Consider the following 22637-nt stretch of genomic DNA (forward strand, 5'->3'; position numbering starts at 1 on the left):
TTCGAATTTCTCTTCTTTAAATATCTTCTAACATCTCTTGATAATTTGTTCTATACTGAATTGCACTTGACTTTGAAAAGCATTTTGTACATTCTTTTAAAACAAAAATATAAACATATTAACTGAAAAAAAAATGTTATGTGAAACGGTAAGAGTTATTGCATAAAATATTTTCTATTTAATTAAGTTAGAAGCTACTTTTTGAAAGAAAAAAATAATCATAAATATTGTAAAATTGCTTCTTTTAAAAAAAATCAGTAATTAACAAATATTTATTATGAAAATCATTTTATATAAATTTATTAAGAATTTTTTTTTCTTATACATCTTATATATCTGAATATAATTAATGTAAAATACATTTGTTACATATTATATACAATTTATCATTTACTAATATATATTTTAATTTATAGGGACTTACAGATGGATAGGCCGAAGCGCATTATTTCTAAACCGTTGCGCTATCAGACAACTTCTTCGGACGAAAGTCCGAAACGAAGAAATACCGCATCAACAACTAGCGAGATTGATATTGACAAGGACATCGACGATTTGAGGAAGATTGGACAAAATATGGCGAACGAAATGAATTATTTTTTCCCTCGATCACATACACTACAAAACCAAACATCATACACACGCGCAAACATTTCAAAACAAATAAATGAACCACATACAAATGCTGAATTATACACAGAATTTCAACCATCAAAAAATATTAGATATAATAGAAATAATAATCAAGCACACACAGATATTCAATCACCTACAAACATTGGAACATATAGCGTAAACAGTCAAGCACAAACAGATATTCAATCACATACAAACATTGAAGCACACGATATAAACAGTCAAACATATATAGATTTTCAACCACACACAAGCGTTAAAGCATACAGTACAAATAATCAAACACACACTGATATTGAACCGCACACAAGCTTTCAAGCATATAACACAAGCAGTCAAACACACACCGATATTCAACCACACACAAGCATTCAAGAATACAATACAAACAGTCAAACACACACAGATATTCAACCGCATACCAACATTCAATCATGCAGCATAAATAATTGAGCACACTCAGACATTCAACCGCACACAAGCATTCAATCATGTACTATAAACAATCAAGCACACATAAACATTCAACCGCATACAATTCTAACAAATTCACATACATCTCAAAACACTTGTGCTGCTAATGTGTCACAGGTGTCACATATATTACACACATATCCTTCCACACATAATAACACATCAAACATAGCAACTAGAAAAGCAATGTACACTAATGATACATTCTTTGAGTTACAGGATAATACGGCAACATTATCTCCCCAGGACAGTGTATACACTCGAAGACAGGCTCATCAAGGATCGGCTCATGGTCAGCGTACCTTAACACACGCTGAAACAAGAGACAATGGATAAATTCAAATATTTATTTGTACAAAATAAATCATTGTATAAATTTAATAAAAATACTGATTCTATATAATAATGAAAGTTACAGTAATATCTGATGTTTAAAGTTACCTATAAATGTTATTCAATCTTTGCAGAAGAATGCATAGCTGCATAGAACGTGTAGAGGCAGAGCTAAAGTAAGTGTCAAATATGTGTCGTATTTATTAATATGTGACATCTCTATTATGACATCCTAATATGTAATTATTTGTTTATAGACGAATGAATACTTTGTTGGAAAAAGTATTAAAATGTGGGCAGCATCGTCATCAACCAACACATAAGCCAGCTATCCTTCCGATATCATCTGCAACACAAATGGATACATTTGAAAGAATTGACGAGGAAGGTTATTCTGACGTCGTAAGTAAACGAGAAACGTGTATGCTTTTTATAATTTTTATATAATATATATATATTTTTATTTATAATTTTTACTTACTTTGTTTAGGTCAATTACTTGAATTATATCGGCGGCTTCAATTTGAAAGAGGCTATAAATCTTTGTTTTAAGGAAACTATAAAAGATTCCTTAACACCATTGTTTACTTGGTGGGGCCGCGAGGAAGGACGATCTTTATATAATGCACGTCTCACTATGGCTATTTACGGTACAATTTTTTCTATTTATGTACATATATAATTGTTATAACATTATTGCGAATCCCATTAACAATAATGTATCTTGTGTTCTTTAGAGGCTGTATGTTCTAACCAACACTTCCAGAAACCGACTCGGTCGGAGTTTCAACGACTCTTTCGAGAAGCTCTCCGGACAGCAAAAGAACGACTGAGGCACAGAATGCGAGATCCACGCACGCGGCCAATCAATCGCGAGAGAAGAATAAACTTATGGAATGATGAGGAGCCGGAAGAAAATGCCGTTGAGCAAGGACCCACGAGAAACGATGAAGATTGAAAAATACTTCGCACTTTATTTATACAGGTTTGTTAATAGATATTATTTAAATGATATCGTATGAGTATGTTACGTATCGATATTTATATGAGTATGTTGTGTATGAGTATGTACGTATCGATATTTGTATGTTGCGGGCTATCGATATAAAGAATGGATTATGGACCTCAGACCTCAGCATAATAAAAGGAATAAGGAATAGAGAATAGAGAACAGAGAACAACCGCAGTGGAGGGAATGCGCACACAAATCAGTGTGACCAGAAACAGGTCCCGCGGCTCACGGCTCAGCAATGGAGGGGATAACGCACACAAGCGCGAACCGCGTACATGTGCGCTCTGCGCTTCGGTTAGTTTCGGAGAGTAGAGAAGAACAGACATATGTTTTCCGTCTTCTTCTCACTTTCTACCGAGCTGGCAACGAAGGCAATGTTGATCGCTTGGCGCTTGGCTTATTACATACGACAGCGTTAAATGCTTTTCCGACTCGTGAACTTTTTATTATGTATATATATGTATATATATACATAGTTATATAAAACATTTTTTCGTTATGCTATATTAAGTTTTATTATTTATTATGATATGGTAAAAGTGATATATTTACGTGTAAGGACATATGCGATTTCTTATTTCTTTACTTTAATAATTACTTTATTAATTATTTACATAAATATATATTTGTGTAAAATTATAAATATTACAATAATATAAGAACAAAGAGTGAATGGACTTCCACACCACCTATGAGGTTCCACTAATGACGCGTTAGATTTTTTTATTATGTGGATCTTCGCCTGGAGCCCTATTGTACCACATTTTATTGATGTCTCTTGTAAACATAATATTTTTTTACATATTTACTTTATTATGTCTTTTGCAAACATAATGTCTATTACAGACATGAAAATTTTTAGACGCACCTTTTACAAATATGGTGTCTTTTGGAGACATAATATCTATTACCGACATGATATTTTTACAAGAAAATAAGTAAAGCAACTATTTTTATTATATTATATTATATGAATAATAATGGCCATAAAATATAAGTCATTATCTTCTAAACATTATTATTGCATATCGGTAGATGTTGAGGGACCAGCAATATCACAAACATCTGCAGCATATAATGTAAGACTGCTTTTTTGTTTTTTAGGAGGAGTGTTATATAATTTGTCCGACGACATGAGAGATAAATGCTTCTCATCAATCTCCATGTTTAGAATGGTTTCTTTTCTTGCTTTCAATGCTGATTTCAAAACACAAATAGCATTTATAGAGGAAGACGAAAGTTTATTTCGTTTTTTTGTTTTTAAATCTGTTAAAACAGAAAACATTCTTTCTGGATCGGCATTCGAATTTGGAAGTGATCTAACAGCATTCAAAAGACGTTTGAGATTGGGATATTTATCAATATTAGTGGAATACTGACTTTGTAAAATTTGTTTCCACATATCATCAAAGCTTAATTTTAATAGCTTTTCCTTTTCTGTTATTGTAAAATCTAGATGTAAAGTAAGCCATTCTTTCTTCAAACCGTTTTCGTCAAACCCGCCAAGAGTTTCAGCGATAAAAGAAACATCATTGAATGATGTTTCTCTATCAATATCTAATAATACTAAGTTATGTTCGAAAACTTTTAATTTTGATAAAAATTTATCATTAATTGGTAATCTTTTATAAATTTCCTCGGCGGCAGTTACATAAAATTGCAAACAATTCTTTCGAACATTTGCAACTATATCTGCATGTCCTTCCTTCATTAATTCATCGAGGTAGTCTTCACATTCAGATCCTAAAGAAACTTCTTCTAACAATTTTTGATTCTCCTTTTCATCAAATTTAATATTATCACATAAATTATTCAAATGCTCTGACTTTAAAAAATGTTTGCAAACTGTGGTTAAAAATTCTACTGACTTTGGCTGCAATAAATGTATTCTAGTTTCCACAGCTTGGAAAAATGCATTAAATGAATTAAAAAAATTTAAAATATGCTGTAAAAATAAGAAATAGGCTTTTATATCTAGATTTTGCATCATAGATAATAAATATGTTCCAGACTTTGTTCTTTCGCTTATGGTAATTTCATTCAGAAATAACTTGATAGTATCCCAAGACTCAAGAAGTCTTTCAACACATGAATGATGAGAAAGCCACCGTGTATCAGACAACTTTAAAATTTTTAGGTTTGTTTGCTGAAAACATTCACAGAACTCTTGATAAATTGCCGAACGTTTTGGACTACCGTTAATAAAATTCACGATTTTTTTTAAAAATTCCTCGCAATAATCCGGTATTTTAGCGCATGCGCAACTAATGCAGTGGAATGACAAGGACATGGAAGTGTAATTAAATTTTTACACATCTCTTTCAGCTTTTTTTTAAATGAAAGATGTTTTCCCGTCATTACGGATGCATTGTCACATGATAAAGCAACAATATTTAAAAATGGAATATTCAATTTCCACATTTCAGCTTTAAAAGCATTAAACAATTTTTCTGCACTGCAGTCTCTCGCATCAATATTAATTAATTTTACTAATTGCGAGCGAATGTTTAATGTTTTCGAATCAACATACCGAACAAGAAACGTCATCCATTTTTCATTTGAAATATCAGATGTTTCATCAATAAAAATTGAAAATTTAGTGTTTTGAATGCTGTTAACTATACGATCCGTCTCAATCGGACATAACACATTTGAAATTATACTTGTACATTTTGTTTGGCCCATACTCATATTTTTCAAAACATTAAAATCTTTTCCTATTTCTTGAAAAAGGGTAAGAATATCTTTTGCCGTTCGATGCGAAATATTTTTATCAGCAATTAACGCGGCATAGCGAATTTCTGCTGATTTTTTTCGCTCTTCAAATGACAAAAGTGATTCGTTCACATTCATATCTTCACTGGATTTGTTTGTTTCATTTTCTTTACATTTTATAATATGTTGCTTGGATTCTGCGTGACGATAGATTTGAGACAAACCACCAATAACAGATATATTACAAAACGCGCAGAAAAATGAATTAACGTCATCTGATACTTCGCGTAGCCATGGCTTAAACAAATCGATCTCTAACCATTGTTGTTTAAAACGTTTTCGTATTATTGTATTTGAACTTATATTGTTATTATTTAATAATGATGCATTTTCTTTATGACACGCAGAATCCGCATGTCTTATAACGTGCGATAAACCGCACGAAAAATTTTTATTACATATAATACAATGGAAAAGGCTATCGTCAAATGATACTTTGCGTATCCAAAATTTAAATCGATCATCACTAAGCCAAGCTTCTGAAAAGCTTCGTTTAGGTTTCTTTTTTAATGTATCACACATTTCTATATAGAATTGTCAACAACAAAGACTCTAAGAATGAAATATATATATATATATATATATATATATATATATAGATATAATGAATAAATATAATGAATAAATACAATGAATAAATATAATGAATAAATATAATGAATAAATACAATGAAGAATGTAATATAAATATATAAATATAACAGATAAAAATATAAATAAATTTGAGACTTACAATTGGAATAGTTCCATAAATTTTATCATCCGCGAATCTTGTCCGTAAAAGATATCACATAAGGTATAAGATAAAGTAGATATGTAAAATATATTATGTCTATAAAGGACATGAATAAACTTTCTGAACATTAAGATTTCATATAAGAGCACTGTTTAGAGAAAATTATTAAAACGAAAGGTAGCAGCGTAAAGAATTCCAAATAAGTTTGAATTGATATAATCTAATGAAATGAAATTTGAATTGATATAATTTATTGATTCTGTGCCCGCGTACTACTTATCTAGTCGACGTTTCGGCGAGAAAAGAGACGAGAGCCTATTCTACATGTTTAAAAACAACGAAATTGTTCCGAAACAATAACAAGAAAAAAATACTTTGCCAGCTGATTTGGGCATATCGAGACGAGCGGACACGACAGGCTGTGCGTTTATTTGTAAACATAAGCCGAAATCTGCTCGAGAAAAACAATGAACATATTGGACAATATTTCAGGTAAATATCATTAAAAATAATATTGGTAGTCTAAAGGAAAAATTTATTTTAATTGATAAAAGATTTATTTTTTGAATTTTATCATCCATGTATTTTGTCCGTAAAAGATATCACATAAGATATAAGATAAAGTAGATATGTAAAATATATTATTTCTATATAAGACATGAATAAAATGTGGTACAATAGGGCTCCAGGCAAAGATCCATGTAATAAAAAAATCTAACGCGCCATTAGTGGAACCTCATGGGTGGTATGGAAGTCCATTCACTCTTTGTTCTTATATTATTGTAATATTTATAATCTTACACAAACACATATTTGTGTAAATAATTAATAAAGTAATTATTAAAGTAATATAAAGTAATTAAAAAATTGCATATGTCCTTATATGTAAATATATTACTTTTACTATATCACAATAAAACTTATAAACTATAGCCAATGCTATACTAATATAGCATAACAAAAAAATATTTTATATATATATATATATACATATATGCATAATAAAAAGTTCACGAGTCAGAAAAACATTTAACGCTATCGTATGTAATAAGCCAAGCAATCAACATTGCTTTCGGCTGCGTTCCAATATTCACTGCCAGTACTGAAAATCTATAGTGCACGTGACGTGGACTATAGATTTTCAGTACTGGCAGTGAATATCGGAACGCAACCATCGTTGCCAGCTCGGTAGAAAGTGAGAAGAAGACGGAAACATATGTCTGTTCTTCTCTACTCTCCGAAACTAACCGAAGCGCAGAGCGCACATGTACGCGATTCGCGCTTGTGTGCGTTATCCCCTCCATTGCTGAGCCGTGAGCCGCGGGACCTGTTTCTGGTCACACTGACACAAATGCGCGCCCTCTGTAGAAAGAAGAGAGATACTACATGGGAGGCCTATGTTTGTCTCTTTTGCTAGCATGTCTTTGATGATTTATTTCTGGAGTGGGACAAAATTACCAATGAGATATTAGTAAAAGAAAAACATAGGCTTCCTATGTAATACTTCTTTTTTTACAGCGAACGCGCATTTATTTATTGCAATGTTCAGTCCATTCTATATGTCGATGTGGAGATTTCTCCAGGCCGCGTTTGGAAATATCACCTGTGTGTACACGAGCGTTGTTTTATCTTTGTTATTTAATAAAAGTTGAACAAAGTTAGAACGCTCGTCTGCATACGGGTGATGTTTCCAAACGCAACCCCGATTGATCAATCGTGATATAATAAAAATCCTCTCTTTAAGGGCCACTGCACAAGTTTTTCCGTAACGTTATGTTAAATACTGATCGTAAACTTAGATTTGTATGTAATCTTAAATTCATCCGATTTTCTTTGTGCGTTGACTGAAGTTTAAGATTACGTACGAATCTAAAAGTTACGGTCAGTACTTAACGTAATGTAACTTATTACGGAAAAGGTTGTGTGGTAGCCCTAAATATAGTTGCATTCTAATGAAAAAATATTGTAAATAATATATTAAAACATTTTAATTGCTAGAAAACCATGTGGAAGATGTCTGCACCAGATAGTAAGAAGAAATAGGCACTTTAACTGATAATAAGAAGAAAGAAGAAACCAATCGGCACTTTTCAGTGCCACCTTAAACAATTTCGTTGGATCATTCCGGATAATCGGCACTTTTCAGCGCCAGTTTTCTATCAACGTGGTTTAAACTTATTATTTATTAATTTACAAGATGATACACTCTAAATATAATTTTTCTATCTTTTTCAGATTTTTTGCTTTTTTTCACCAACGAGAGTACATCCCATTTCAAGATATAAGTAATATTAAAATTAATTGTTATTTATTACTGTTATTTAGTTATTGCTCTCATTGAAGATTAAAATTTATTGTTATTTATTATATATATTATATATATATTATTTTGTTATATATTTATTTTATCTTGTGTTTTATTTTTTGTTTATATATTAAGTCTATTATTTTTTATATTTAGTCTATTACCTTTATATTTAATCTATTATTATCTACTATTATCTATTTTATATTAGTCTATTATTTTATATTTAGTTTATTATTTTATATTTAGTCTATTATTTTTATATTTAGTCTATTTTTTGTTTATATATTTAGTCCATTTTAATTGTAAACAAAATTTATATTAATAATATTGCTGATAATATATTAATATGATTAATAATGATGATTTATGAGTTGATCAATAATGTATTAATAACTTATTTTATGCAAAAATATTATATTGATAAAATAAAATTAGATTTCTTGTATATAATCTTGTCAATTATTTGAAAATAAAAAAATAAACAGAAAAAAATAAAATTAATAAATATCGGTATATGTCAAATTTAAATGCAAAGGAATGCTTTGGAATGCAAAGTTTGTTCGGTTTTTGCTGACAATTTGCTATCAGACTGCCCTGTGCAGATCTTGCTCGATTTTTGCCACCAATTTGACGTCAAATCATGTTAGCAAGCTTTGCTCGGTTTTTGCCGTCAATTTGCTGTCAGGTTATGTCAGCAAGCTTTGTCACCAAAACACAAGCTTAATGCGGACACAGATGGCACCGGATTTGTTACCAAGTTTTGACCGAATTTGATGCCAATTTGGCGACAATTTGTTAACAAATTGCTATCTGGGTAGATACATCACAATTTCAGTAAGTATTGTGTATTCAAATACTTCGAAATAAGACAAGAATGCAGTTTAATAATATTCCTAGCAATAGTCCAAGAAGTAATAGATCCTTCTTATTTTCAGTGATGAATCATATCTTTGTTATAGATAGCATATCATGGTATTTTGTGCAATATCTCCATCAGTTCCGTGAAAGAATTCTGTGTGTGAAATTTTAATATATTGTGCTATTTATTAACATTTTTTAACGCCTATTTCAGATATAAGAGAACTGAGAGCCATGTATGCTATACATCCATAGTAATTTGCACAGCAGATCTGTCATCGAGCACAAAAAAAGAATTCATTAACAAAATACGAGATTCTTTTAAGCGAGAGTTTATTAAAATTTTCTCCGCTATTAGAATCTTGTGAAATATTATGAAAATATCGATATCTCCATCAGTGTTGTGAAAGAAGTCATTTACAATACAAGTTGCTGTTTCCGTAGCCTTAGGGTAATCTGCTATTTAATAAACTGTACATATGTATACTATAATATAATATAATAATATAATATACTCATGAGATTTGATAATATTTCTACTAAAGTTATTCTGTATATGAAATTCTAATATATTATGCTATTTATTAATATTTTTAAACGCCTATTTAAGATATAACAGAACTGAGAGTCACATATCCTATGCATCTATAGTAATTTGCACAGCAGATCTGTCATGGAGCACTAGAAAAGAATTGAATAACAAAGCACGAGATTCTTTTAAGCGAGAGTTTACTATAATTTTCTCTGCTATTAGAATCCTGTGAAATGTTATGAAAATATCAACAATCATCTATTTATATTTTTGGGAAATTAATCTTTTATTCTCAAAGCATGTTTGTACAAAGACATTTATTGTCCATTACAAGCAATCATAACAAAACTCTACAAAAAGGTACATCATACTATATATATAATATAGTAAAAGCGTAAATTTAGTAAGTGTATGTACTTACTAGCCAATGTATGCATTTACGATAGGATTTCAGCAAAAGTATCACCTAAATATAAAAATGTCTATTTCTGATAAATGTATTCATTTTTACTAGACAATGTATACATTCGCTACAATACATTATAGTAGAAAATGTATGCTTCTACTGGTAAAAGTTTAAATTCCGTTGCTTGTGAATACATTTACTTTTATCAAATTAGTACACATTTACTGTAACACACACACACACACACGTGCGCGCGTGCGTGCGTGCGTGCGTGCGTGCGTGCGTGCGTGCGGGCGTGCGGGCGGGCGTGCGTGCGGGCGCGCGTGCGTGCGTGCGTGCGTGCGTGCGTGCGTGCGTGCGTGTGTGTGTGTGTGTGTGTGTGTGTGTGTGTGTATGAAAGGGCAGTTTTCGGTCCATTTTTAATGATGAAATAGCAGTTTCCAGGACTTTTGGCAGTTTTCAGGTCGGTCCTGAAAATTTTATTCTCGAAACGGCAGTTTTCAGGACTGTCTTGAATAATGCCTATCAATCTGTTATATATGGAAGGTCCTTGATACAACCTTTATGTCGAATAGTTTTATCTATAATTTGTATAAATGCTTTAATTTAATAATAAATGTATAGATAAGGAACAAACTTGTATAGATACATTTAAAAATATTTTTTCTATGTATGTACCTACATATAGCAGCTATGTATACAGTATTATAAAATATATTCTATATTCATAAAAATGAGATCTCAAAAGTATCCTTCTGTATTTCTACAAGTATCCAACTTTCCCTTAAAATATTTTTAAAAATAAATATTATATATATACAATATGTATACAAGCAAACGTAAATATAAAAAAATATACGACTGACAACGTTTTGACATACACATATAAAATTTAATTAAAATACAATTAAATATTTAAAACTTTACTAAGAAAAAAGGTAATGTATATATGTATATACAGGGTAGGCCATTTTAATGTATCCACTGAAATATCTTACAATCTATAAATTTAAGACAAAAATGTTTTAGATAAAAGTTGTATGATTCATAGGGGGACACATGATGAAAATATGGGCTTGACCTTGAATGACCTTTTCAAGGCCAAGTCAATGTAATCGATGTTTTCTTAAATGGAACTCCCCATTTTTTATTGCATATTCTTGTAGCTTATCTCGAGAGCTTTTCAAAACACTATAATAAAGTATTTTTTCATTTAGTACTTTTTGAGTTATTTTATATTTTAATCTAACATATTTTGATATAAAAAATAAAATATCTCGTAAAATATTTAGTTTTCGATAATCTTACCGTAATACTTTTATGTACAGAATAATGAGACAAATCAATTAGTGTAAAAAAAAACAAATAATTGTTTTAAAAAATACATTGTAAATAATTACATATTTTTTCTTAAAAACAATTATTTTTGCAATAATATATCATATGATTAATATGACGACACTATTATTTTTTATGAAACGATTATTTTAACAACATTCTATATATCAACTATTTTAAAATACATAAATAAATTCCAGACACAATAAAGGAGTAAAAAAGAATTAATGAAAAAAATATAAAGAATTGACAACACAAAATTACTTTTGATGAAAACTACTTTTAAGTCTATTTTAATTTTAATTATAAAACTACATTATATAAAAAACAATATCCGACGATTGGAAAGAGATAAACTCTGAACTAGTGAAGCCATTTCAGTTTTAAAGGATAAACTTCATTATTGCTTCAACAAATATTGAATAATATAAGTTCATAGATAAATGTTGAGCATTCCATTATAGATTACAAAATTATATGTACAGAGACTTTAATATTGAACTCTAGTTTAAAAGATTTTTCGTGCTTTGTAATGGATTACTTATTTATGTGCAATAATATACATATATGAAAGAGAGATACACATATATAGTACGTATAATAATATATAAAAACAACATGCTCTTTATAAAAGTGTGATATATTAAAGCACTGTCTTCCCTGATTTATTCAATAACTGAAAATCAATATACAAATGTCATTTCAATATTCTAATACATCAACAATACAAAGTTATTATAATTTCAACTATTAGTGACAATTAATGAATTAGCATTCCACTACATATAACAAGATTCTATTAGCGGAGACTATAATATTAAAGTCCCGTTCGAAAAATTCTCGTGCTTTGTAATGGATTTCTTCTTGGTATTTGACATACGCTAGATCTGTGCGTGCTTTGCCAATTAATATTCATTTATTACTGTTGCCTGTTGAAATCAAAATAAATATATATAATATTAATAGACAGCAAGACATTAAGATTTTCTTCTTTGTAAAGGAATCATACTTATATATGCAATTATCATCATCATGATTTTGTTTTTCCTTAAATTCAATTTAGTCTCTTCTTTTAAATTCAATAAGTAAAAACATACAAAACTTAAACATACTTTTTCATAATGTAGTTACAAAATTATCTCAATAGTATTCACTCCATAGACAAATTTATTATTTCCAATGTTCAAATTTCACTATAAATAAAAAAGATCAAATATATAAGTAATATACAAATGTCATTTCAATCTTCTAATACTATCACCAATACAAAGTTTGTCGTAACCCGACCAATTACTTAATATATTAAAGGATAAAACAATAAAGTGACACAGAAAAGTGTAAGAAAGAGCTGAGTAAAGCAAAGCATTAAAATTAGAAAAGAGATCAAGGAAAATTAGGAAAGAGTAAAGTAATAAAAGAATATTAATAAAATAAAAGTAAGATACGTGACTAAAGAGAAGGAAGTCACGGTCAAGTTCTTGGAAGCTGAGTAAGAGAAGACAGTCACGGTCAAGTTCTTGGAAGCTGAGTAAGCAGCTGACGAGACAGACTGACAAGCGGAGCACGAGACATGCTCCGGTCAGGGACACCACACTCCTCCCCAATCAACGACCTAATTAATTAAGAGATATAATAAGCGCGAGATGCACCTCGCGAGAGACGACTCGCAGACTACTCGCTCGCTCAATATTATCGAAGTACCGTACGTATCGCGCTCGACTATTATAATCGCGAATAAGTGAAAGTGTATTAAATCTTGCAAAATATACTAAATTATACCTAACGTCCGGGAGTGTCTTATTTCGAGCGTGGATCCTAATCCTTTGGGCGTACAAATCCCAAAAGACCTCTCCCTTAGCGGCTAGAGGCACAACAAGTTCTTATTATTTCAATTATCAATATAAATGAGTGTTGATCACTCCACTACAGGTCACAAGATTCTATTAGCGGAGACTATAATATTGAACTCTCGCTTAAAAGATTCTCGTGCTTTGTAATAGATTGCTTCTTGATATTCAATGCAAGCTGGATCTATGTGTGGTTTGCAAATTATTTTATACATTATTGTCGTCTGCTAAAATCAAAATAAACATGATGTAATATTAATAGATATGACTTTAAATCATTTTCCTTTGTACAACAATCTTACTCATATAACTGTCATTATCACAATTCAGTCTTTTTTTCAATTTAATAGAAAACACAATACTTAAAAATATGTGAATTATGAAAATATAATAAAATTACTCACTTTTAATTATAATGTGCCTTGTTGCAAAATTTTTAGAATTTGTTGTACATTCCTATAATACCCAAACATTTTCACGAACAAAATGTTTATTCAATGACACTTTTCTGTAAGATTAGAAAATCTAAAAAACTTACAAATATTGTATATATTTTGAAACTATAAATGCGATCACACAAAATATAAATATAGAGAGAAACACGCGAGGTTAAGATAACTGTCATGTATGCAGTAGGTAATATAGGCTACGCTACGGTTGGAAAAAAACTACAGATGTTCCGAAACACTGCATTAATCAATTATGACAAGGAAATTTTATAATTTTTTAATCTCATTGACCAACCACCAAAATATTATTCAGCATCTATATCGACTAATCTCTTATCGACTGCAGTCATAGAAAAAAGCATTATTAGGATATTTTTATTATTTATATATAGACTTATTTTTTGCATAAATTAAAATACGTTATTCAGAAAGAGCACCGGCGATAATAGATAACTTCGGTTTAAAACACGGCAACCGCTAAAGAAACCGATGTCGTTCAATGACTGCATTTTTTCCGTACTTTGTATTGTTGAAATTATGGCATTAAAGTGTTAAAAGTTGTATATTTATGATTCTTAAAACATGATAGCGCGACGAAATTTTTTACATTATCGCCAATATCTCTCGTGCAATATGAATTTTTCTTCTTGATTTCGACTATCGCCAAAGATATCGGTGTTAATAGAGAGAAAGACATTATTCTACATGATCTCCGCTAAAAGGATTGACGCATTAAATTTTAAAATTAATAAAGCTGCTACGATTATTAAAGCGATACAACGGGCCAAAATCGCGTTGCTTTTGCCTGGGTCCTTCGCGTCTAATGAATCTATCTCTTAAATCACAGCAATTTTTAAAGAAATTGACGCGTTGTTCAAGAACTACATTATTTTACTGTGTGCTATTGAAATTACGCCATTAATATTTTACGAATTGTATCTTTTTCTAAGTTGTGTTCATTATAAAGGCGGAACAGCCTTATATAACATCGAGATTTCGGCCCGCTATATCGCTTTAATAATCGTCAGCTTATTAATTTTAAAAATCTAATGCGTCAATCCTTGTAGCGGAGATCATGTAGAATAATGTCTTTCTCCAATAACATATCGATACTTTAATGGTAGTCGAAATCAAAACAAAACATGTATCTGACGCGAGGGATACTGGCGATAATGTGAAACTTCGTCGCGCTGTTATGTTTAAAGAATCATAAATATAAAACTATTAAGACATTAATGCCGTAATTCCAATAATACAGAACACGAGAAAAAGTGCAGCCGTTGGACGACATTGGATTCCTTAACGATTGTCATGCTTTACACCGAAGTCGTTCTTCTTCTTCCTTTGCTTTTATGGCTACATCCGATCTAATAGAATCGGTACATTCCGGCCAAAAACTGGTTGAGAGTAATAAACAGAAAAAATTCCTCTATAGGAGAGGAAGAAACTCAAAAATAAAGTCCAAAGGACACACGCATAACGTGTCTAAACACGTCCGTTCCCGTCCGCGGGCGGCAACGAACACCACGAAGTCGTTATCTACAATCTACACATACAATCGTTCCTTCGAAAAAACTTACTTTTCGCTTTGATCTCGGCTATCACCAAATATAGATGTTATTCGAGAAAGACACTATTGTTCGTGCTCTTCACTATAAGGATTAACGCGTTACCATTTTGAAATAAATATAATTTCGATTATATTAAAAGGACATAGCGGGCCGAAATCGCGACGCTTTTGCCGAAATCATTTGCGTCAGATACATTCTTCGCTTACATCTCGTCTACCGTTGAAGATATCAATACTATTCTAGAAAGACATTATTCTATATGATCTCCGCTACAAGATTTACGCATTAGATTTTTAAAATTAATAAACCTACTATTATTAAAACGATACAACGGGCCGAAATCGCGACGCCTTTGTCGAGATCCTCCGCGTCAGATACATTATTCGCTTTGATCTCAACTACCGTTAAAGATATCGAAGTTATTGGAGAAAGACATTATTCTACATGATCTCCCCTACAAGGATTGATGCAGTAGATATTTAAAATTAATAAGCTGACTAATTATTAAAGGGATATAGCTGGCGAAAATCGCTACGTCTTTGCCTGGGTCATTCGCGTCTAATGAATGTATCTCTTAAATCACAGCAATTTTTAAAGAAATTAAAGCGTCGTTCGGAACTTTATTATTTTACGTATTGTATGCTATTGAAATTGCACAATTAATATTTTACGAATTGTATCTTTTTCTCAGATGTGTTTATTAAAGGCGGAGCAGCCGTATATAAAGTCGCGATTTTGGCCAGCCATATCGCTTTAATAATCGTCAGCTTATTAATTTTAAAAATCTAATGCGTCAATCCTTGTAGCGGAGATCATGTAGAATAATGTCTTTCTCCAATAACTTCGATATCTTTAACGGTAGTCGAGATCAAAGCGAATAATGTATCTGACCCGGACGATCTCGGCAAAAGCGTCGCGATTTCGGCCCGTTGTATCGTTTTAATAATCGTAGGTTTATTAATTTTAAAAATCTAATGCGTCAATCCTTGTAGCGGAGATCATATAGAATAATGTCTTTCTCGAATAGTATTGATATCTTCAACGGTAGACGAGATGTAAGCGAAGAATGTATCTGACGCAAATGATTTCGGCAAAGGTGTCACGATTTCGGCCCGTTGTATCGTTTTAATAATCGTAGGTTTATCAATTTTTAAATTTTAATGCGTCAATCCTTGTAACGGAGATCATGTAGAACAGTGTCTTTTTCGAATAACATCGATACTTATAATGGTAGTCGAAATCAAAACAAAACATGTGTCTGACGCGAAGGATACTGGCGATAATGTAAAACCTCGTCGCATTGTTATGTTTAGAGAATCATAAATATAAAACTATTAAGACATTAATGTCGTAATTCCAATAATCCAGAACACGAGAAAAAAAGCAGCCGTTGGACGATAATGGATTTTTTAGCGATTGTCATGCTTTACACTTTACACTGAAGTCGTTATCTACACACACAATCGCTCCTTCGGAAAAACTTACTTTTCGCTTTGATCTCGGCTATTACCAAATATGGACGTTATTCGTGAAAGACACTATTGTACGTGCTCTTCACTATAAGGATTAACGCGTTACCATTTTGAAATAAATATAATTTCGATTATATTAAAACGACATAGCGGGCCAAAATCGTGACGCTTTTGCCTGGGTTCTTCATGTCTAACACATTCTTTGCTTACATTTCGTCCATCGTTAAAGATATCGATATTATTCAAGAAAGACACTGTTCTACATGATCTCCGTTACAAGAATTGACGCATTAGATTTTTAAAATCAATAAGCTGACGATTATTAAAGCGATATAGCGGGCCGAAATCTCGATGTTATATAAGGCTGTTCCGCCTTTATAATGAACACAACTTAGAAAAAGATACAATTCGTAAAATATTAATGGCGTAATTTCAATAGTACACAGTAGAAATAATGTAGTTCTTGAACAACGCGTCAATTTCTTTAAAAATTGCTGTGATTTAAGAGATAGATTCATTAGACGCGAAGGACCCAGGCAAAGGCAACGCGATTTTGGCCCGTTGTATCGCTTTAATAATCGTAGCAGCTTTATTAATTTTAAAATTTAATGCGTCAATACTTTTAGCGGAGATCATGTAGAATAATGTCTTTCTCTCTATTAACACCGATATCTTTGGCGATAGTCGAAATCAAGAAGAAAAATTCATATTGCACGAGAGATATTGGCGATAATGTAAAAAATTTCGTCGCGCTATCATGTTTTAAGAATCATAAATATACAACTTTTAACACTTTAATGCCATAATTTCAACAATACAAAGTACGGAAAAAATGCAGTCATTGAACGACATCGGTTTCTTTAGCGGTTGCCGTGTTTTAAACCGAAGTTATCTATTATCGCCGGTGCTCTTTCTGAATAACGTATTTTAATTTATGCAAAAAATAAGTCTACATATAAATAATAAAAATATCCTAATAATGCTTTTTTCTATTATTGCAGTCGATAAGAGATTAGTCGATATAGATGCTGAATAATATTTTGGTGGTTGGTCAATGAGATTAAAAAATTATAAAATTTCCTTGTCATAATTGATTAATGCAGTGTTTCGGAACATCTGTAGTTTTTTTCCAACCGTAGCGTAGCCTATATTACCTACTGCATACATGACAGTTATCTTAACCTCGCGTGTTTCTCTCTATATTTATATTTAGTATGATCGCATTTATATTTTCAAAATATATATTTGTAAATTTTTTAGATTTTCTAATCTTACTGAAGTGTCATTGAATAAGCATTTTTTGCATGAAAGTGGGTGCCATGAGAATGTACAACAAATTCTTAAATGTTGCAACAAGATACATGACAGTTATCTTAACCTCGCGTGTTTCTCTCTATTATTATATTTATATCTAGTTATTATTTTTATAGTTTTTCAAAATACATATCTGTAAGCTTTTTAGATTTTCTAATCTTACAGAAAAGTGTCATTGAATAAACATTTTGTTCGTGAAAGTGTTTGGGTATGTAAGATTTAAAAGATTCACTTTATTTATTGTAGGGAGAATACAGTCTGAACCGCTAAGAGCTTGCTATTCACGTTTTAGTAACTCGACAGCTACTTTCGGGTTCCTCTCAGATCTCCTCTCAGATCTCTTCCCTGTTCACTTAGCTACGCAGTTTTATACTCTCCTTCTCGTCTCCCTCATAGTTCGATATCTATCGATATGCCTCGTGGCGTGTCTCTATTCGCTATCGTCGGCCCGACATATCTCGAACTCGAACGGATCTTAGACCTAACGGGTGTTCTAACCGCATGTTTCGGTAACGGGTGCTCTTGATGTAACTTCCATCTTACAGCTCGACCATCCTGACGAGTTATTCGTCTCGAAAGACTTAATCTATTACAATCTTTTGAACGTGTTAATCGCCTTACTTATTAAGTGTTCGTGCGGAACATTATTCAGTCTATGGCGTCCTTATACTAGTTTGTTACAATGGTTTTACCCATGGTTTTAGTTTGTCTGGTGAGAGAATTGAATTGTAGGGCCTGGAGGATACGTTAAAACCTGGTATGTCTTGTACGACGTACCTATTTTTGTCTAGTACTTTAGTTATGACGTAAGGTCCCTTGTAGCCCGGTTTCAATTTGGCGCTTTGACCCGGCTTTACCTGGAGATCCCGAATCATCACGTACTCGTTAGTTTTATATTTAGTTGGCTTTGCGTGCCTATTATCGTAATATTTTTTATTATAATCACGAAGCGACTTAGTTGCTTCCTCTGTGGTCTTATAATTCGATTCTCGATTTAAATTATCTTCTATACCCGTATTTTTTTGAATTAATTCCACGAGGTTTTTGTCTGCGTTATTCCTATTGTCATACCCTAAAAGTAGTTTACTCGGTGTACACTTAATCGCAGAATGACTAGTGTTGTTTATCACATACTGTGCCTTATCTAATTTCTCTTTCCAATCATTCGGGGAATCAACCAACTTTTTAAGTGTAGATTTAAGAAATCTATTTATTCTTTCTACTAGGCCGTTAGCCCACGGGGCCGCAACAGCAACTTGACGGTGTTTAATTTTTAAAGATTTTAAAAAATGAGTAAATTCATTAGACGCGAAGGCCGTTCCTCTATCCGAAACTATTTCACTCGGGTTACCAAAAATGTTGAGTACCGACTTCAGATGTTTAATTACTTCTTTCGTACATGTAGATTTTGTAGGAAAAAGCCATGTAAATCTTGTGAATGAATCCACTATAACCAGAATATGTTTAAAGCCGTCTTCTGTTTGTTGCAAGGGGCCAAAATGATCTATGTGTAAGGTCTCGAATGGTTTGGATGATTGCCCGGTATCTTGGATTTCTCCCTCACAGGAATGGCGAGAAGCATTCGCCGTGAGGCAAGTGATACAATTGTCTATATGATCATATATTTTTTTTCGCATCGACGGAAACCAATAGGAGGCGAATATGCCTTGAAACGTTTTTTCAAAGCCGCAATGACCCATATCATCATGGTAAACTCTTACTATATTGTTAATCATAGAGTCCGGTACGACAAAACGTGGACGGTCAGTCGCTTTTTTATAAAGTAATCCATCTATCAACTCGAATTTTTCATTGTCCGAATACTCTAATTGTTGGGCAATGCTTTTCAATTGTGAGTCTTGAAGTTGTTTACACTCCAGTTCTCTCTCGAGTGGCATTGATTCTATATACGCTATTTGGCGACTGAGAGCATCGACGTGTGTCATACGTTGACCTGGTCTATGTGTCGTTTTGAACTTATAGTTTTGAAGGCTTAACGTCCACCGAGCGATTCTGGGGTTTAGATTTGCTTTATTCACGGCGAAAACTAACGCGTTACAATCTGTTACCACGGTAAACTCTATTCCATATAAATAGATGTGAAATCGTTCTATTGCGCGTACTATCGCGAGCATTTCGAGTTCGAAACTGTGATAATTTCTTTCCGTTTGGTTTGTTGTTTGACTGAAAAACGCGATAGGAGCCCATTTATTATCTTTTTGCCTTTGTAATAATATCGCTCCCAATCCTTGTACACTTGCGTCTGTGTGTAATTGAGTTTCCGACTGCGGATTGTAAATAGCTAGAGTCGGGCTTGTGGTTAATTCATCTTTTAATGTTTCTAGCGCCCGTACACAGTGTATATCGAAATCGAAATGTGTAGCCTTTTTCAACAGATTATACAAAGGTTTGGCTTTATCAGTATAACCTTTAATGAATTTACGAAAGTAATTGGCTAATCCCAGAAATCGCTGGACTTCGAGCACATTTTTCGGTTGCGGGAAGCTTTTTATGGCTTCAACATGTCGCGAGCTTATAGTGATATTGTTCGCTGATATAATATATCCTAAATATTCTATCTCTTTCTTGAGGAATTGACATTTATCGAGATTTAATTCGAAATTATAACGCTTCAATTGAAATAATACTTCACGCAGTATTTCTAAATTCGTTTCTACCGTTTCGGTCGCTATCATAATATCGTCGATATAAACAATGACCTTGTCTTCTCTTATTAACGGTTGAAGTATGTATACAAGTCGTTTTTGGAATTCGGCCGGTGTCTCGCAATAACCGAATGGCAAACGTGTATACTCATATTGCCCGTCTGGGGTCGCAAAAGCGAAATATTTAATATGATCTTTGTGTACCTTAATTTGGTGGAAGCCGTCTTTTAAGTCTAACAGCGTGAAAACAGCTTTATTCCCTAATCGCGCTACGCAATCTTCGATTAGCGGGAACGGGTATTTTTGTTTCGAAACTCTCGAATTTAACGGACGTAAATCAACACACAATCGTAAAGATCCATTTTTCCGTTTAACTGGGACTATTCTCGCGCAGTAAGGTGAAATGCTTTTTTTGATAATACCGCGCGCTAACAGATCGTCAACAATCTCGCGTATTTGGTTTTTCTCTGCCCATGCGAAACGGCGCGGAGCATACGCGTAAACAGAGTCGTCTCTTAGCGTGACTTTTATTGAAAAATCGTCATTTACAGCGGCTGCCGTTGAGCTATTAACGTCCAATATTAAATCTTTTAAGCTTTTCTTTACCGATAAGTCAAAGTCAATCACGATATCTTCTATCTTATCCTCTAAGGAATTAGTAACTTGGCATGCTAATAATTGCAAAAGCGATACAGGGAAATCCTGTGCATTATCCTTTGTTTTCAACGAACTCGGATTAAAAATCGCAGTTATTTTTTGATCATTTAAGAAATCACGACCAATAATTAAATCCGCTGCTATACTTTCTTCCCTTAAAACATGTAACGTTATTGCTAGCTGCAAATAAGGTAATTGCTCTAATGTTAACGTAGCTTTTGTTGATCCCAAAACTTCAATCGGTTTATTATTTAAGGCTTTAAATGAGAAGCCTGAAGGGCTTTGAAATCCGACCGAATGATCCAAGAATTTCTTGTATACATTTGATTTTATAAAAGAAATCGGACTGCCTGTGTCGACGAGCGCGAATAATAAACAGTCTTTCATATTTAACCTTGTTATCGTAGCGAGCGCGTTGGGTATGGTGAGATTCCTGCCGTTGTCGAACTGAACAACAGCGACTGTCTCCTCGTCCTTCGGGGTGACTCCCGTTGCTGTTACTGCTGCTACCGGTGCTGTTTGTGCTGACGTGGTCGCTTGTTCCCTCCTCTTTAGTTTGAAACAGTCCGCACGAAGGTGACCCGGTGTTTTGCAGTAGGCGCAGAAGAGGCTGCTCTTTTTGCAATCCTTTTGCGGATGCCCTGATTTTCCGCGGAATCCACAATTGTCGGCTAGCTCCTTTGATTTAGGATTCTTGTTAGTCTGTAACAATTTGCTGTCAGTCTCACCAGAAACCGAAGTGATTCTATACATCGATTCCAGGAAAAGATCGACCGAATCGACTTTTAATGAGGCTGCTATTTCTCTTAAGGATCTGTTACCGATTCCACTAATTAATAGGTGGATGGTGCTATCCTGAGGCAAATTTAAATTATGGATTAATGCCAGTTTATCCATCGAGTACTCCAGGAACGATTCTTTAGTATAATTCCATCTGCGCGCCTCAACCTTTTGCATGGCTAGATGGTATAGAATTTTCCTCCTGAATCTCTTTAGAATAGTTTCCTTGAAGCCAGTCCAGGACTCAATCATTGAGCCTGAGCCCAAATCGAACCATTTACGTGCCGTTTTCACTAACCTGCTGGATGCCGCGAGGAACGTGATGTCCTCCTGAGCTCTATGAATACGTGATATCTGCTCTATGCGCTTAATCCACAGTTCCACGTTCTCATCCTCTCCGCCTCCGAATTCCGGTATTTGAGAGGCCAACATGGAAACGGCTTGAGTCGACGGTGCGGCACCGATCGACGACT

The 22637-nt window shown here is 32.8% G+C and overlaps 1 protein-coding gene and 1 pseudogene across 1 annotated transcript; both read left to right on the forward strand.

Annotated features, from left to right (window-relative positions):
- LOC138942189 (uncharacterized) overlaps positions 1 to 22637 on the forward strand; it is a 351185-nt pseudogene that overhangs the window by 307936 nt on the left and 20612 nt on the right.
- On the forward strand, positions 307 to 2457 carry LOC138942140 (uncharacterized). Its single transcript, XM_070312193.1, has 6 exons — positions 307 to 1075; positions 1357 to 1408; positions 1578 to 1619; positions 1701 to 1845; positions 1934 to 2093; positions 2181 to 2457. The coding sequence occupies exons 1-6, from the start codon at positions 427 to 429 to the stop codon at positions 2399 to 2401; spliced, it is 1269 nt and encodes a 422-aa protein (XP_070168294.1). The 5' UTR covers positions 307 to 426; the 3' UTR covers positions 2402 to 2457.

The sequence above is a fragment of the Polyergus mexicanus genome, unplaced genomic scaffold (genome assembly GCF_030449975.1).
Source record: "Polyergus mexicanus isolate NDT 795.1 unplaced genomic scaffold, iyPolMexi1.0 SCAF_21, whole genome shotgun sequence".
Classification (NCBI taxonomy): domain Eukaryota; kingdom Metazoa; phylum Arthropoda; class Insecta; order Hymenoptera; family Formicidae; genus Polyergus; species Polyergus mexicanus.